The sequence below is a fragment of the Pelodiscus sinensis genome, chromosome 11 (genome assembly GCF_049634645.1).
Source record: "Pelodiscus sinensis isolate JC-2024 chromosome 11, ASM4963464v1, whole genome shotgun sequence".
NCBI classification, from domain to species: domain Eukaryota; kingdom Metazoa; phylum Chordata; order Testudines; family Trionychidae; genus Pelodiscus; species Pelodiscus sinensis.
In genome coordinates, this window is record NC_134721.1 from 41,042,222 (window position 1) to 41,060,335 (window position 18,114).

At 42.4% G+C, this 18,114-nt stretch overlaps 2 protein-coding genes and 5 non-coding genes across 31 annotated transcripts in view; 1 reads left to right on the forward strand and 6 right to left on the reverse strand.

Annotated features, from left to right (window-relative positions):
• Positions 1–777: 777 nt before the first annotated feature.
• Positions 778–17,393, reverse strand: GNL3 (G protein nucleolar 3). 3 transcript variants are annotated; one of them, XM_075939418.1, is made up of 15 exons: positions 17,369–17,393; positions 15,770–15,828; positions 14,690–14,827; positions 13,621–13,734; positions 13,041–13,124; positions 12,126–12,261; positions 11,530–11,633; positions 9,740–9,878; positions 8,438–8,525; positions 7,077–7,254; positions 6,389–6,531; positions 5,531–5,667; positions 3,173–3,357; positions 1,226–1,307; positions 778–1,147 (listed from the first exon to the last, which is right to left on the reverse strand). In XM_075939418.1, exons 1-15 carry the CDS (start codon positions 17,376–17,378, stop codon positions 1,062–1,064), a joined length of 1,683 nt encoding a protein of 560 aa, XP_075795533.1. In that variant the 5' UTR covers positions 17,379–17,393; the 3' UTR covers positions 778–1,061. The 3 variants fall into 3 exon arrangements, with proteins under 3 accessions (XP_075795533.1, XP_075795532.1, XP_075795531.1); XM_075939417.1 differs by lacking the exon at positions 17,369–17,393 and adding an exon at positions 16,829–16,974; XM_075939416.1 differs by lacking the exon at positions 17,369–17,393 and adding an exon at positions 16,297–16,357.
• On the reverse strand, positions 6,823–6,896 carry LOC112546523 (small nucleolar RNA SNORD19). Its single transcript, XR_003090228.1, has one exon. It is a non-coding gene; the product is annotated as a small nucleolar RNA SNORD19 (small nucleolar RNA).
• On the reverse strand, positions 7,335–7,413 carry LOC112546524 (small nucleolar RNA SNORD69). The gene has a single exon (XR_003090229.2). It is a non-coding gene; the product is annotated as a small nucleolar RNA SNORD69 (small nucleolar RNA).
• LOC112546522 (small nucleolar RNA SNORD19) lies at positions 8,628–8,701 on the reverse strand. The gene has a single exon (XR_003090227.2). It is a non-coding gene; the product is annotated as a small nucleolar RNA SNORD19 (small nucleolar RNA).
• LOC112546525 (small nucleolar RNA SNORD19B) lies at positions 11,399–11,480 on the reverse strand. The gene has a single exon (XR_003090230.1). It is a non-coding gene; the product is annotated as a small nucleolar RNA SNORD19B (small nucleolar RNA).
• Positions 11,986–12,062, reverse strand: LOC112546520 (small nucleolar RNA SNORD19). Its single transcript, XR_003090225.2, has one exon. It is a non-coding gene; the product is annotated as a small nucleolar RNA SNORD19 (small nucleolar RNA).
• PBRM1 (polybromo 1) overlaps positions 16,958–18,114 on the forward strand; it is an 86,421-nt gene continuing 85,264 nt past the window's right edge. For 21 of the 23 annotated variants that reach the window (XM_075939386.1, XM_075939401.1, XM_075939402.1 and 18 more), the window contains exon 1: positions 16,958–17,095. The gene's annotated coding sequence lies outside the window, so the exon portion shown is untranslated. The remainder of the gene's footprint in view (positions 17,096–18,114) is intronic. The other 2 variants (XM_075939399.1, XM_075939400.1) reach the window with 2 other exon arrangements.

Sequence of the window (18,114 nt, forward strand, 5' to 3'; positions counted from 1 at the left end):
GATTAATCCACTAATTGAATAGTCAATGGAATTTCCATCAACTATTCAATTGATCCATAAGGGTGCTTCTGTTTTGAAATATAGCAAGACCCAGCAGTAACTCTTGTACATTTCAAATGTGGTACATTGCCCCTGCCCCCGCCCCCTTCCACAGCACTGGAGGGAACCAGTTTTTAAGCCAGCTCCCCCCAGCACGCTCTTCTCCCCCCCAGCTGCCTCTTTTTGATAGAGGCAGCAAGTGTGATGGGGGAAGGGGACTAATCTAGTTGACTAATGGAGTCAATTAGTCACTTACCTCCCTAAACTAAGTTGTCTCCTATAATGAATTATTAAACAGTACATCAAACTCAAGTCACCTCCCTGCCCTGTGGGGGGGGGGGGGGGGGGGGGTGTCTAAGCAGTCCTAGTGCTAAGCTGTTTTGCATGGTTTATCAAATGTGTGTTAAATCAAGACAGATTGTTGTAGGTTGATTGCTTCTTTAAGTGTTGGAAGCTATGTAGTCAAGACTAAATTCTGTGGTTATTTAATAACTATATAAACTTGTACTACTGTAAATTACCTTGGTTGAAGGTGCTTTGATACCTTTTGCTAAGGATCAGATGCTTCCTAATATAGGTATTTGTGATCTGAATGGCCTGAGGGTGAAAACAACATCTGCAATTTCATAGTTTATATTGTGCCAACTTTAATGCTCACCTTAGTTACAAGATGGAAAAGGTAGTGAATAACTTCTTCTGAAATAAGTTTTCTATAGTACATATAAGACTCAGAGGCTATTTAGTCCTTAAGATTCATTTAGTAAGTTTACAGATGTTTAGAGAAATCTACAAAATTTACAAAACTGTTTTAGTAAACAAACATTAATTTTGAAAATCATGCGTCGGTTGTGTTCTCTATTTTTACATCAGTAGAGATGTTGGGTTGTTGCAGCAGCTTCTTACAAACAAGGCCCACAGGATTTTCGCAGCACTAAGATGCCAAAGGAGAGTCTGATCATAGCTGCTTAGAAAGTTAGCAATGCCCTTCTCAAAATTAGGCCTTTGCATACACGTTTTTGTCTTTACACATAATCTGTATTAAAATCATAAGCATCATCCTGGTTTGCTGTCTCATCCAAGTTGAATGATGAAGTACGCGGCTGTTCACCTTTCAGAAGAGAGAACCTGTTAGACTGAAATCAATACTAGATTACCAATGGTACAGAGAAGTGGCTTTAATACATACCTGCTACTTGCTTTTCTAAGCTTTCATTCTCCACACACAGTTTTTGAGGGTTTGTTTTGCTGCTTGTCTGAATGTCAGTTTCCTAAAACAAAATTAGAGGTACTGTTGCTGTCAGTCAGCAGTAAAACTTTCCTTTATATGGGAGACTTGAACAACAAATATACCATTCCCATAGAACTGGTGCTGCTTACATAGTTTCGCTAACTGATTGTCAGGTGCACAAATTCCCATTCATATTACCATTTTGAAGAGTTTCATTAAATATTTGTACATAGAACATACACCTAAAGCATGTTCTCTGTTAACAATTTCAATTCCATTACCACAAATGGCATTGATAATTTTTGAAAGAAAAAGCCTCAAACTAGTCTGGCTCATGCAACAGTGCATTGCTCAATTCTGCTGGATCTCTCCTCTCACCTCCCAGCTTCTTTTTTTAGGATGTGGATGTAAATTCTTCATGGTGCAGCATATGCTGAACTAGTAAACAGAGTTTGGCAAGGATCACTTCACTATGAGAATTACAAGTAAACACTGATTGAGTGGAAGAAGTAAGCTTTTTTGAAATGGTGACTAGACACGAGTTTTTTTTTTTCCATCTGTTAAATTGTTACAAATCCAAACATTCATGGGTTTAGCATATGGGAGAGGTGAATGCTCCCTGCTCTCCCAGTGGGGTTACTATCTTGGTATAGCAGAGCTGGAAATCAAATCTACTTGGTAAAGAATTAAACTACAATCAAATTACTTTAAATCATGAATTCCTATAAAGAGCAAACCAGTTACAGCTTGTGGTTTATTTAAAAAGTTGCCCTAGTCATTCTAAAGTGCAAATATTAATATGGTCAGATTTGATATTTTGAGCACTTGAACAAAACCTGTCATTTTCTTATCAGTGTGGGAAGATTTAACATACCAAAGCTGCTAAAGGCTAGCACTATTTCATGGCCAAGTTTAAAATTTAAAACAGGACAAGCTGCCATAAATCTTTGCTTCCAGCTCATCTGAGGAAGTGGGTTTTGGGCACAAAAGCTGATGATACCATCTCTATTTTTGTTAGTCTGTAAGCTGCCACAGGACTACTCATTTTTTCAGGAAGGTACAGGGAGGATAACACACCAAACTCATTCTCCCAGGGTAAACTGGGCTGTGCTGTTTAAGTCTCCAAACTGTTTGCCAGAGAAGAAGGTTAAGGTGATGTTTTGATTTTGTATAGTGAAGAGTAGAGCTAGAAGTTAGTTGAAGATGACTAATTTTATATTGGGTGATTTTTGTTTGTTCAGTGCTTTAAGAAGTAGAACTACATAAAGCTTATTTTTTAGCCAAGCTTTTCGCTCAGTAATTCTGTCAAAGTCACTTGGTTAAACTTGGTTAAAGTGGGATTCTATCTACCTCCTGCATCATCAACATAGTATGCTGCTGAAAATTCCACAACTGGCACTTAATTAACAATTTGGTTGATGCATGAGCCAGAATAAAATCCAATTCACTCTTCCAGAGCTGCAGATGTAAAACAAACTTTGATTTTTAAAAAGTCCATAAAACTTTATAATAAAATGAAAAAAATTGGACTCGGACACAGGGCACAAGTCTAAATGAGATGATTGCATTCATAGTCACTTTCCTGACCATAACAAAGAAGTTTTCTACCTCTTTTCTCCACCTTCTCCCCCCATTTTTGTAGTCAGACCAATAGACTCTCTGGAGAATTAGTCTCCATCCCTAGAGGTGTTTAAGTCTCAGCTTGACAAAGCCCTGGCTAGGTTGATTTAGTTGGGATTGGTCCTGCCTAGAGCAGGGGGCTGGACTTGATGACCTTCTGAGGTCTTTTCCAGCTCTATGGTTCTATGCTCTCTTGGTGATTTCTCCAGCCCACCTCCATATTTTATATCTTCTCTCCCATTTACAAGCCATGAAACTGATTGGTTTTTATCAGTTATGACTTGCCTGTTCAACAGCTTTTTCCTCATCGCTGTCCTGATCATCTTCAGATAATCCCTCTGCTTCTTCACTAGTTTCCATGTTTTCCAAGTCTGATGTTTCCTCTGTTAGTTCAGTTTCTTCTATTGTCCCATTTGTCAAGCCAGAAGACTGGAAAGTGATACTGCTCGCCAGATTGGGATATTTTAAAGCTGTGAAAGATATTGGACACCTGTATTAATAAGGTTAACAGATGTAATGAATATGCAGTAAAAGCCCTTTTATCCAACACTTCACCAACCAGCAAGCTCAATAAACAGATATTTCTGATCTGCACAGAAGATCTGGTTTATAGTGAGGTTGGTGTAGGGCTGGCAGGTGGCGAGGCTTGGGAGGAGCTGCAAGGTAAAGTCTGGGATGGAGTTTGTCAGAGAGGGCTTGAATTGTGGGCAGTGTTTGGGGTGCCAGGTGGGGGAGGCACCCACCTCCATTGGCTCCCTCCCCCCAAACTCTGCAGTTGCTGGTGAAGAAAAGAACAGGAGGCTCTGCAGGCACACTCCCCTCTGTCCCCCTTCCCTGAGTGCTGATTGGTTGACAATCACGGCTAAAGGGAGCTGCAGGAGCAGTGTCTGCTGATGGTGGCACTGTGCCTGCTTGCAGCAGAACCCCCTGCCATCATCTCCACCAGGAGCAGCAAAGATGGAGAAGCTGCTTGCAGGGGCTGTTGGAGGCAAGCGTCTTGTGCCCCACAGCCCCTCCTTTGCCCTGACCGACATCCTCCCTTGTACTCCAAATCCCTCCCTCTTAGTTATCTAGCATTTCCACACCGCCCCTTCCTCCAGCATGCCACCTATAAAACCTTTAGTGCATCTGGAGAGCCATTTCCTGTGAGGTGAATCAACATTTCCCCATCTCCTGCAATGTGGCAGTGAGGATCCAAGTTCTGAACTGATTCTAAGATTCAGTCATGGTCACCAATCAGTTAACAATACAGCACTCAGGCAAACTACCAGAAACTGCCATACAAATAGATTTAGTTAAAGAAACTTACATTGTGCTTCCTTATGCTCCCCCCACCTTTTCATTATGGGAAAAACTCAAGCAGACAGATTAAGTGACTTGTCCAGTGACTTAGAGTTAATCAGCAACATAGCTGGGAAATACTTGATTCCTTTAGCCACTAGATCAGTCTTACTCAAAACACTTAGTAACTTTACCATGCTGATTAAAACTGGCAGCAGCGTGGAACCTAGAATTTTGAAGTGAAAGGGGGGGGAGGGGATTGTGTGTGTGTGTGTGTGGACAGACACACACACACACACACACACACACACACACACACACTCTCTCTCTCTCTCTCTCTCTCTCCCCCCCCCCCCCCCTCCCCGAGTTAGACATGGACAGACTTGAGAAGCAGGTGCAAGCCACACAGCTATTCCAATCTTACAGGAATATTAATTCTAGAAGCAGCACTAGAAGGTGCCCTAAAGGAAGACTGCATAAGAGGGGCCCCAGAATGAAATTTCAGGAAATGCAAAGGACCCACAAGGTGGTTATGCCTTTCAAGTCAGGGCCAGGCCAGGATAGCCACATTAGTACCCCTTATAAAAATCATAAGGAAATTGTGCCAGTGAGGAAAAATTCTCCAAGGAAGCACCGTAGTACATCCCACAGGAAGGAATGCCATATCGACTAGGGATGTTAAAAATCTGTTAAACAGGTAACTGCTGAAAAGCCACCTCCCTGGAAGCAGAGCCCCCGGGCTCCCAGGTAGGAGGCTTTGCTGTGCTGCCACTGTGAAGCTGCCTCCCTGGGAGCCGGCTGAGTGTAACTGACGCCATTTACAGATAAGCATCATCTTATCAGTTCAACAGTTAGTTGGTTACACTCCAACATCCCGAGTATCAAAGGCTTTGGATTTTATTATTTATTTTGGTTAAAATATTACTCAGCAAAATAAGGAATTTGAGGGGAAAGGCTCTACAAAGAATAGAAATTCAAATACTCAACAAAAGGTGTTTGCAGATTGTTGGAAACAAAGGACTGGCCAAGTGAGCGTGTGTGTGGAATACAGGTTTCAGAGGGGGTAAACACGTAAGTTTGTTTAAGGAAAAACGAGTCCTATGGCACCTTAAAGACTAACACATTTATTTGGGCATAAACTTTTATGGGCTGGAGCCCACTTCAACATATGCATGAAGTGGAAACTTCAGTCTGACAGAGAAATAAACAAACAACCAAGCGATGTGTATTAGTGTTCAAAGTGCCTCAGGACTCCTTGTTTGTGTAATACAGGTTGCAGCTATGTTTATCTCTCTAAAACAGATCTCTTACTTGAGAGCTGTGTGCTAAAACCGTAACTGCAGTTTCAAAGATGAGTCTCACCGTTAATGGTGTTCATGTTATCCTTTGCCAGCTCCTGTAAGTTAAAACCCTGCTGCATTTCCATTACCACCTCGTTGGTGAGATGTGGTGAAAGACTCCGCGATGCAGGAAGCGATGAATGGTAACTAACTTTGGCACTGGGCAAAGAAAATACTGGAATTAAAATGGATTTGAAAACCCACGAACTACATTCTTAAAGCCATCTCAGTGTTCCAAAAATAAAAATACATCCCAACAAGTGATTTCTCATATATCTCAACATAAGATTTTTATAACTACTTACATGTGAACTGAAGCAGAAAAATTCTGACTATACGTCTGTATTACATGTTTTATCTCAATATTAAGTTCTTGATTTTCTTTGACAAGTCAGTGCAAACCACCTCAGTCACTAGTTATAAAATCTCAACGCTATTATTTAGCTAAACTCTACGGAGAATGTGAACCACTATATAAATATATATCTCAACAGACCAAACATGCATCCGTGTCTATGGAGGGCTTTTGCAGAAGGAAAAAACTACCATGGCAAAGCTGGGCTGAAGATTTGCGGTGGCAGAGTTCAGCAAAGTTGCTACAAATCTGCATAAACAGGGATCGCAATCCAGGTGCTTAAGCAAATTCCAAAGATTAAATAGTAGCTTTTTCTCCATCACATTTAGCTTAACTGTCAAGCAAGTTCACCTATGGACCCCTTTGGTGTAGTATGCTAAATCGGAATGAAGAGAGCTACTTAGCTAAAACTCTCATGTCATGTCAGTACCCAAAACTAACAAGTTTTAGGTGTGACACTCGTAAAAAGGCTGTGTTTACTGTGAAAGAGGTTCATATACTGAAACAAAATCAAAATATCCTTACCCTGTCCAGTCATGAAGTAGTAATTTAGCTGCACTCTCTGTGTCAGGGACACCTCCCTTTTTCAGCATTCCCCTTTTCTGTGCAAGTAAAGTTAAAAATTCCAGAGAGTTTCTGAAGTCTGGGATGTTGTAGTACAACATTATCTGAAACCAACATGCAACAGAGACAAGGGTGCATTTTAGAATCTGGTCCATTTAGTCCTCTCATGGTTTTAGGAATGAAAGTACAAATCATATTTTGGCACCATACATTAGAGAGCAACAGTAGCTATTTCATTAGCAAATGCAGCTGTGGCAGAAAGGGCTATTACTACCGGTGTTCTGATTTATGTATACCCCTCCCTCTCTCTCACCCCCCCCATGTTGTTGGTCCACAAACATACAACTGTCAACCTCAGTGGGGATTAGATGAGAATTGGCTTTAAAGCACTGAGCACTCAGAATGAGATCAGAGTTGGATCTGACGTCTTCACTATAACAGTAAGACATTGAAATTATCCTCATTTCTCACTCTGCTAGTAAAATGATGTGACCAAGTTAATTAGATTCCATCAAGTTCATTATAAAAATTTACTGTGTCAGAAGAGTCTCTGGGAAGCAGCAGCTAGCTAAGAGGGTTTGGTGCATTTTATCTCTTTGCCAACATCAGCATGAGATAAGAAAGGTAGTGGAGCCAGGCAATAACTTACCTGCTGTTTACTGCAATGCTTCAGAACAGCATTTACTGCATCTAATAATTTTCCTGATTCTTCAATATCCGTGGTGCTCCTCAAAGCCAGTGCAAGAGCAGAGTTGGAAGGGGCTGCAATGATGCTTGGGCTGTCTATCATCTTGATTTGTTTGTCAATATGGACTGTCTGCATGCACCTTTGAGAGAAAACAGCCTGTCAGTAAGTCGGCATAAATCAAACACCATGAAACAGCTGGTAAAGGATGAGAACTAGCACCATATGAAGCTCAGTGTTGGATTGAATATAAACTCCTCACGCAGAGTCAGTTTAAGTGCATCATCATGCGCTTCATGTGCAGTGGTTTTAAATGTGGTCACAGGAGTCTACAAGTCACAGGTCTGAATTCTCAAACACAGACCAAGCATCACATGTTGGTAGTCTCTGCAGACTAAACATCATCTGAAGGCTGCAATCTGTTCTTCTATGCAAATCAAGGCTCATTATTTGCAAATCAGGTGTCAGAGCACTGGCAGTGTCAAGAGACACAAACTCAGTATTCCAGAATTGAAAATAAAAGATGTTAAACTACAATTAACTCCTTGGACTGTCAACATTAGGATAAATCCTGACTCCCAGTGGAGTAGGCTCATAGATGCTTCTTCAGGAACAAACTTCAATAAAAACTCACAATGCATTTAGTGCCTTTTATCCTGAGCATGATGGAGTGTACCAACCCCACACTGAGGGACTAAGAAATTGCTCTGGGCTCTGCCACACGTGCAAGAAATGCACAGGCTGGAGAAAGAGTTGAAAGGGAGCAGAACAGCTCACTTGTGGGCAGATCAGGGAAGAGGAAGAGAACAGACCTGTAACCCACAGCTCCTGAAGAAAGGCAGAATCTGTATGGACAGCCACTGCCTGAAGCACTGTCCCTAAGAAAAGCGTCTAGTCCGGGTACACCCTGAGAGGGAGGCGTTCTTTCTTCTCTTACTCAATTTGTGATAATTTTCCGTGTTGTTTATGGACTACTCCAAAAGGGGAGACTTGAAAGTGACCTGGCCAGAAGGTCACATCACAGACGCCTAGACTCTCCCAAGAGGCAGCAGACATGAAGGAAGAGAGTTTCTACAGCACGCCCAGCCACAAGCAGGCACCAGAATGAGATGATCATTTCACACAGAGATCCCACTGCACTTTGAAAACTAAATGCAGGGGCACACTTTGTCCACCTGTGAAATGCAGCAGAACTGAGCTCTGTTACCCTGTCTGAACAGATCAGACAGTGAAGAACATTATAGCAACTGAAACAGCTAGGGAATGTATGTAATCAGATCATAACTATAAAATTAATCCCAATGGTTTCATCAAACTACACTTACTTGGTAATACCTCTTACTGGCCCCACATTACAGGCCCGCACCTCTTTCAGACTATTGATTAGGCTGCTCTTCCCCACATTAGGGAAGCCTGAAAAAAAAAAAAACACACATGGTAAAATACCTTAATTAGTTAACCAAGGAACCCTCGTCCATGTAAATTCGATCAGAATTACTAGCTTTAAATACATGGAATCAGAATGAGATCAGAGTTGGATCTGAAGTCTTCACTGTAACAGTAAGACAAAGTATGTATCCTCATTTCTCATTCTAGTAAAAAGGATAACGAAAATTATATTAATCAAATGAAGTCACTGTAAAGACATATCAGTGTAAAAAGAGGCCATGCTGGTTGAGAAGAGCTACATGATTTAACACTCAGGCTATGTCTACACTGCAAGGTTTTTGCACAATAACCTGCGGAGCGTCCACACCTCAAATGTGCTTTTGCACAAGTAAATTGGCAGTAAAACGGCAGAACAGAGGGCTTTTGCCAGTATAGGTAAACCTCCTCCTTATGAAGCATAACTCCCTTTTGCGCTACAGCTATTGAGCAAAAAGGCAAGTGTGCATGCTCCAGAGAGGTTTCTTGCGCCAGGAACCCCTCTGGGAAAAAGCACAGGCGCTCTGATGGCCATGCTGTGAATGGCCATCACAGCTTTCTTGTGCAAGAGCGTCCATGCAGTGTGGACACTCTCATGTGCAAAAGCACACTTTTGCGATGCACTTTGAGGTGTGGACGTGCTCTTGTGCAAGAAGTTTTTGCACAAAAACTCTTGCGCAAAGGGCTTCTTGTGCAAGAAGCCTGCAGTGTAGATGTAGCCTCAGTCTGATAAATTAACTAGCATCAGATTGTGTGCTTCCCATAAGTAGGCTGGTCATATATTCAATCTTCAGTAGGTTGCTAAAGTTAGAGGCACATATGGGCATGTCTACACTGGAAAATTATTTCCAAATAACTTATTTCAAAATAGTAACTCCTGAAATAATGAGTTTGAAATAAGTGTTATTCCTCATGAAAAGCTGGAGTTATTTCAAAATAATCAGCCTATTATTTTGAAGTAACAGGCTTGGTAGTGAGGACGCGCCACATGTTATTTCAAAATAACTCTTTAGTGTAGACCAGAGCTATCTCTAATAAGCAGGAAGTGGGGGCAGCTATCCCAAGTTCCATGTCAAACCTAAGAATGTTCCATGAAAGGCCACAAAGTATTTCAAAGCCTAAGATAGGAGAAGCACCCACTGACTATGACATCACTCAGCTTGTGTTCGACTACACCATTTCTTTGTAAGAAAACACCTTACCTACCACCCCAACTTGAATGGCTTTGTCTTGAGTCTTGCAGTACTCTCGAAGAAGCTTCAAAAGGCACTCATTTCCAAAGCACATGCTGCCTCTTGATAAGTCAACGTGAGCACTTTTCTTTCTGAGCTTCTTCTCCTGCTATAAAAATCAAAGGTAAAAACATAGGATGGGCTCATTTTAACTGTGTGTGTTTAAGGTGCTAAATATGAATCCAAATTAGGGATGTTACATTTTGATTAATTAGCTAGTCAAATAGTCGATGAGATTTGCATTGACTATTCAATTAGTCGATAAGGGCACCTCTGCCTTTGAAGTTTAGCAACAGCCCCAGGATCCCTAGCTGATTCTGGGCTCCATGTGGCGCTGCCGCTTTGAAACGCCATGGGGAACCTGTGTCAGGCTGCACACAGCATTTCAAAGCGGCAGCACTTCATGGAGCCTGGGGTCAGAGGGGAAGTCCCCAGCTGACCCAGGGTTGCATGCAGCGTTTCAAAGTGGCAGACCCTGGGCTCCACACAGCACTGCCACTTTGAAGCACACCCTGCTCTTTCCCCTCCCTTGCTACCTCTTTCTGATAGAGGCAGCAAGCAAGGGGGAAGCGACTAGCCAACTAGCATGCCAACTATCCAATAAGCACTTGCTTATTAGCTAGTCGACTAGCGGTTCACATCCCAAATCCGAATGTACATTTGTTTACTCCTACATCCCCTCTATTGCATGGGCCTTTACAGCATTTTTTCAACTAGAAGGAAGGGGCTCAATTCAAGTGTGTCTGTACTGACTAGCAGTTAGGACAAAAGACCAGGGATCTTGCTATGTGAAATGACTAATGGGACTTGTGCTTCCATGCCTGTCTGTGTGGCAGTCTCACTGTATGACTTTGGGAAAGGCACTCAAAGCCAGAATGGGGAATTCCCACTGATTTCAATGGGACCACTTGCATGAGCCATTGTTTATTAATCTAAGGGCTCCACAATCTGATCCTTAACTTCTCTGTGCCTGAATTTCTGCACTTTCAACATGCAGATGATACTTATCTACTTCACTGGGAGGCAGGGAAGACTAGCATACATTTGCAAAGCACTAAGTCTCTCTGATGAAAAGTGTTACACAAGTGTTATAGTATCTCAAATTAATGCACGTATGAATTAAAAGATTATGTATGACCATACTCCAATAGGAGATGGGCAGTGAGTAGGAAGGCAACTCCTCTTTTACCCCAACTCTTCATGCAATAATTCCAAATGCCAATCTTAGCAATGCACAGGCTTGAGATGGAAATAAGTGTTCATTCAGAGGCTTAAACCAGTTTAACTAAATTGATTTTAAAACAGATTTAAAATGAAACCAATGTAATAATCTCATGTAGACAAGATTTTACATTTGAGAACTTCCTCAATCTTTCATTGCTGATGCCATTTGTGTGTCCTTTAGTATATATCCTTAGCTTCTTGCTTCAGTGCTATTTTCTAGTTATAATTAGTACTGTGTGGTACTGAAGGAAGAATTCACAAACTACTGTGAAGTTTTCCCAGCCTAAGAAGCAGAAAAGTTCCAAGACTGCTAATCACCGTTCCAAAAATCCAAAAGTATCAGCTGCAGGAGCACAGGCAATCGGACATCAAAAATACCCAGAGAGAAACAAAACTTTGTATTTTAACTGGGCGAAATCAGAGTTGGATCTTGCAATCTTCACCTTCCTGTCAGGAGTCCTTGACTTTCATCATGTTTCAACCCAGCAACACATATATGATTCAGTCGTACACAAGAGAGACAGCAATGCTCTTACCACGCTTCTGTCCTTCAGCTGCATTGAGGATTTAAAAGCGACTGTTGGAAACTCATTCTTCAAATAGTGTAACCATTTTTCTAAGTTCTCCCTTGGTACCAGATCTGGAAAGGAATTCAGACTTCTCACTCTAATGAACTTCACATGTCACTGTATGGAATTTAATTTAGCCTGATCTAAAGAATAACTTGCTGTTCCATTAGATTCTGTCTTAAATATCATACATAGTTTTAAGAGCTTTTATTCATCATAGCAGCCAGTATAGTACATGAGATTGTCACCTGTGAGAAGGCTATTCTATCCTTAAAATTGAATCATTTTGCTCTTGGTGTATTAAGCGAACAGTTGCACCATTAAAAAAGTCTTTCAATAGTCAGTTTCACCTGTTTGTGTGGATCTTGTCACACAGCAAGAGGTGAGAACACATAGAAAAACAGGGAAGTGTAAACCCTTGAATAAGACAGCGAGCTCAGAGTTGGATCTTACAGTCATCAGTAATCTCTCAGACTGTGTTGATATCTTCCTCATAGCTCATATACTAACACAGGACCAGATGAGTGACTAAATGTCTGTACAGAACAAACTGCTTCACTTACCAATTTTGTTTAACACCAATAGTAGCTTTTTGTTTCCTCCAGACTGAGTAATGATTTGTTCTACCTGGGAGCACCGAGAGCCCAAGGGATCTCTGGCATCTAAAACCTGCAGGACTATATCTGAAACCTCCATCACCTGAAGTGGAAACAGGATTAGAAACAGCATTATAGAGAATATCTTTGAAATCATCAATACTATCCTCTCATTACAATGAGCCTCAGGGGCCGCAACAGGCCCCCGGGCCTGAGGCTCCCCACCACTGCTCTACAGTAGCAGAGATAAATGGGGTCAATCAAGAACAGATCAATGTTGCGCACTGATCGACTTGCTTCATTCAATTTTTAATAGGGCAATCTTTGTGTGTGTGTAAATCTTTGTCACTGTTATCTGAAATGATAAAAGGTTTTAAGGAAAACTAGAATACCACAGAATTTAATTTTTCCCACCATCCTACTGGCTACAGCTCAATGGATTTCTCAGTTAGTTCTCTCTAACACAGGTCAGTATTACTCTGCTATTGCTAAAACAACATAGTAATACAAGGGTACTGTAGGGCTCTGTCTTGCAGGACAGAAAAGTAAAGCCCCTTTATCTTTTTCTTTAAGCAGGCAGATATTAGTTAATTGAGAATTAAGAGTCTAATAATTAATAACCTGATCCTGAAGCACTTTGGTAAAATGCTCATTGAGTCCAAAAGTCATGTTGCTGAAAAGTGCCGACTACCCTCAATGAGAGGTGAGAATTCTCAGCACCTTTACAAGACTGGGACCCTGAAAGTGCATTGTTCTCAAACTTTAAACTCCATACGATGTCCACCTCTGAATAGAAACAAAATACCTGAAAAGGAAAGTATCAATTTCACGGGTGTTTGGATGCTGATCAAAATATAGAAAGTGGTCATTAAAAGTTCCTACCTTTTTAAGTTCTCTGCAAAATGATTTATTTGAATTTTTATCCAGCAGTCTGTTCGATTGTGCTTTTAGTTTCATGGTTGATTGCTGAATAAAAAGAGGGTGGGAGCAGATAAGAGAATTTGAATTAAAATATTGTCTTTACACAACAGAAGGTAATAACAGTTAGAACTACAATATTTCCAACAACATGAAAAAGCAACAAATCCGGGAATACATGTCTTAAGAAAAAAGATACTTCGAGGATTACATTTATCACACGTATACATCTTAATGGACTCAGACCTAGCCAGGCTGTGATATTTGCAATATTGTTCTTGAACACTGCATGAAAATGGATGTTAGCACTAAAACAGACACCCTATATTTACTTTGATTAAAACGGATGCATTATAATTGCCATATCCTCACTAAATATATCAACAAGTCTTTTCTGTTGCTCCAACATGAAAACAATGGGAATTTTGCCATAGACTTCAAAGGGTGCTGGATTAGGCTTTATGAGAGGATAGAAACTTTTCTATTGTGCTGCAAGTGAACTAGCTTCTTTGAAAAAAAGGAAAATTATACTACAAACACATACCTTTTCTTCTGGATGTTTCTTCGTTTCGGTAGCATCCTTTTTAGCTTGTAGCTTTCTTTTCTTTTCAAGGTTCTTCTGCCTAGCAAGTTTCTGCTTCTGTTTTAGTTCTTCAAGCTAATTGCAACACAAGATGGACAACATTTCATAAGCTAAAGAGTATATTTCCTTCCCACTTATGATCAGGATTGTTTATGACGTGCTTCAGAAATAAAGAGCAGCACTATAAAAGTGCAACACATTACCACCTAGAATTATTCTTTGAATATTTTGCAGTTTTTAGTGCTAATGAATTGTGCCAGGTTAAGCGCCCTAGAAAGCTAAGTTCTCTATCCACATAAGGAGTGAAATTCTGGTTGCAATGACTTAATGGCAAAACATCAATGGGACCAAGATTTCACTCTTGAGTATGGTTTTTGTTTTAATCTTGACCTAGTGTGGTCACACTGAAGGAAAGGGGATATTCAGTCTCCGTTATCCTTTCAATCTTGGTATGGAAATATTAAGAAATCATGGCTGGGAGCTTAAGGAACTGGTTGGCTGATGCAAGCTTATTTCTACTCCTTCTCTTACTTGATGAAAAGTTGATACATTCACTGCCAATTAAACGTTTTGAGGCACTCAGTTAACTCTGGTGCCAAGACAGACAGAAATACTATAGTGACAGACACCTTCTAAATGATGGTAGATGTGGTCCCTCTGTGTAGTAACATGAGCAGACAGTGAATGCTATCCACAAATATCTATGTACAGCAGTCTTCAGCAATTTTTTTCCTTTTTAAAGACAGCTGTGTAGGTTATGTAGAAATCTTATTCTTTGTAGGAAACTAATTATGCTAAAAATTCCACACATTTGTATTTTACTTCTATACAGTTACAGTACAAAATACTAAAAAATTCCACACGATTTAGTATAGCTAGTTGTTATCTAATATATTAAATTGGAAAAGTATCTGTAGTATTTTAGAGTGAAGAGCTATTAAGACTATTTATAGTGCATGATACATACCAAGCTTCCCTGGAATGGGAATATGCACAAAACCCCTTCATTCTATTCTAACCTGTAATTTACCCTTTGTTTCCTTTGCTCAGCTTCACGAAGAACTTGTTCCTTAAATGGTGCAGCGTTGGGAATTCCTGGATCTTTCTTGGGCTTTTTGTGTCCACGTTTCTTGGCTTCTTTCCTGAGTTTTCTGTTGTGCTCCCGAACCTATAGGCAAGAAAAAATAAAATCCAGTATGGGAGTCACAAACCCAGTTTGATACAGAGACCCTCACCATTCTCTCTCTTTCATAGTCACGTATATACGATTTTTCTGTGTTTGCAGTGAAGGGCTTTCAATTACAGACTGAATCAGCATGTAGCTGTACTTAAATAAACAGATCCCCGACTACTGCAGAAATTAAAGATCCCAAGACTCAAGTTATGTCCATCTCTCTGCCACTGTGGATTTGTTCCCTAAATTTAAAAGTAACTTCCCATTGTAGTTGAACCATATGTCCACTCACAAAAGTTCTGTATTACATAATTTTTGTATTATTTGTCAAGGTATTTGGCATTAGAAAAGAAAATGATTTGTACATGCGTGAATTCTTGGCACTGGGATATTAATATCTAGCACTTAAACTATCTTGTTAGTCTTTACTTAGGTGATGAGCTTTTGTGGGGCAGACCCACTTCTTCAGATCGTATCATACCTTATTAGTCTTTAAAGTACTACATGACTGCTTTTTTTGTTTTAGCAAGATCAGACTAACATGGCTACCTCTCTGTAACTAGTATCTAGCATTCACATTATAATACAAATTGCACTCAGGCCATAATCAATTTATGAATGTTTATTCAAACAAGAAACACCAACAGCTTTGAAATTATTCGGCTAGTTACTAGTACTACTGTGATATAAGAAGTTAAATAAAAATAACACCACACTCCAAAAGCATTTTGGTCATTCAAGCACCTTCATTTAGTTATGCTTTAAACAGAAATGGGTTCTATTCAAAACTTTACATTCAATCCCCCACCCAAATTTGAATGCAGAGCTGAAATTTACAGTTTCTAAACACCACAAAAATATGTCTTTATATATTCTATGATGAGGGCTGAAATATAGCCAAGCATGCTTAATACCAAATTTGGCACTGGGACCTACCTTTTTCTGAATTTTATATCGTTTGTGGCAGGTCATGCGCTTACTAGCCTTCTTCAACTCTGAAAACATAAGAACAGGTTGCAATTAAGTAGATCTTCCAAATGAAAATCTTATGAGCAACACTAATGTGGAAGCCAAAAACATGTAGCCAAAGAAGCTTAACAAACAACAGATTTTTGGTTCAGATGGGAAAAAAAACCAAAATTTTATTTAATCCAAATGATTCCCCACCTCAAAATATTTTGCTGAACTGAAAACTAAAAAGGGACTTTTAAAATCGATCAAAATATTTCATTTGATCAAAACAATTTTTGTCCTGATTTTTTTGTTTCAATTTAGTCACTTTTGGGTGTTTTTTCACTTTGGGTATGTCTACAGTAGAGGAAGATGGAAGCTGTCGCTCTTCCAGGGTTCGAATTAACTGTCTAGTTAAGACAGCTAATTGGAAGTGAGAGGGGCACTCTGGCTGATGCAGTGACCATGCTTTCACCAGGAGGGAGGGAAGTCGATGGAAGAGTGGCTCTTACTTTGACTTCCTGCAGCGTAGCCAAAAGCTGAATTAAGCAACTTCATCTACACAATTCATGTAGCTGAAGCTGCAGGTCTTAATTCGACTTGGCCCCGTACTGCAGACATACCCGTTATGTTTTATCTTTTTAAAGGGTCAGATTTGAATGTAAGACAACATCTTAGGTTTAAATCAATCGACGTTCACTTTTCAAAATTAACCGCTATTTCCGTTGTTCCTGGGCTGAACCGACTCGCTGGGCCGGGCCCGAAGCGGCACCTTTCGGGCCGCCCCCCAAACCCCGGGTTGGAAAAAATCGAGCTCAGCTCCACACGCGGGCCCCGATCCCGCAGGCAACTGCGAGCACGTGGGGCGAGCCGCGCTGTGGCCTGGCCCTGCCGCCGCAGGCTCGTAGGAGCCGGGGGGGGGGGGGGGGGGCCGACGGGCCCCGGGGTCCCAGCCGCAGCCGCCGTCACCCCCTCCCCTCAGCAGCCCGGAAGAACTCGCGGGGGGGGGGGGGCTCTGCCAGCCCCTCGCACGCGCGCACTCACTGGGCCGCTTCATGGCGCGGCGGCGGCGGGCTCCGCTCTCGGCACGTGGAGGCCGCCGACTGGCGAGGGGCAGGCGGGTCCCGCGACGCTGCCGTAAAGCAGGCGGGTGCCGCTGCGCGCGCTGTCGCGCGGCGGGCTCGCTTGGCGGCCGGGCGGGCTTTGCGGCAGCGGCGGGCCCGGCAGTGGGCAGGAGCGGCCGGAACAGCAGCAGCGGTGGCGGGGGGCGAGCGCGGCCGCGGCTGTCGGAGGCGGAGCGAGGCCGGCTGGGTAAGCGCGGGCCGGGCTGCGGGAGGCCGCCGCTTCCCTTTGTGTGGCCGCCGCGCTGCCCGGGGGGGCCCAGCCCCTGTTCGCACCGCTGCGCCCCCCCCGGAGCTCTCCCGCCGCGGGGGAAACTGAGGCACGGAGCGGGCAGTCCGCTCGCCGTACGGACCCGGGAGCCCTGGCCCAGCGCTGACCCCGGGGGGCACGGCCTGGGGCACGGCAAAGCCCCCTCGACGTGTAGGGGGAGGCCCCGCCCATGCCGAGCCAGGACCGACTAACCCTGCATCATCCCTTGTGTCCAGCCGAGGGAGGTAACAGCGGAGCCGATTAGCTGATCAGCAAAGCGACCAGTCCGTGCTAGAGATACACCACTCTCCTCCCCCAGTACATCTTGTAGCAGCCGGGTTCAGTCCTGGCTTGCGCGGGGTCTGGGACCGACCCCCTGCTGCGGCTCTGCATTTAAACCGTATGAGGAGCCAGGCGGGCAGGCAGCCCGGCTCAGTTCCAGCTTGCGCCAGGTCTGGGAGCTCCCCCCTCTCCCCACGGACAGGGGCTGCTGCAGCACGGAGTGGCAGGGGGCTCCTCGGGAGTGGGGCCAGAGCATACTGCCTGCCAGCCCCTCACCGGGGACTATAGAATAGCTGAGTAACCAATTAACCAATATTTAACACCCCTAGTCCAATCTGTTCTTAAAAACTTCCAGGGATGGGGATTCCACAGTCTTCATTGCCACAGCACAAGGGGCTTTGGCTGGGGCAGCTTCCCCTTCAACTCCTCCTCATGTGTGGTTAACTGATCAAATACTTTAACTGGTTAACCACTTAACTGGAATTTTATATCCCTAAAGGGAACATATTATCATTTTATATGATTACTGATAAATCCTGAAACACGTTTGACCATATGAGGAAAAGTCAGTGGAGGGAATGATGTACTGTAAAAGGATAAAGTTAGCAACATTAAATGCACATATTTATTTCTTTATTAATTTTTGAAGGGGTAATGGACAAGGGACAGAATGTGAC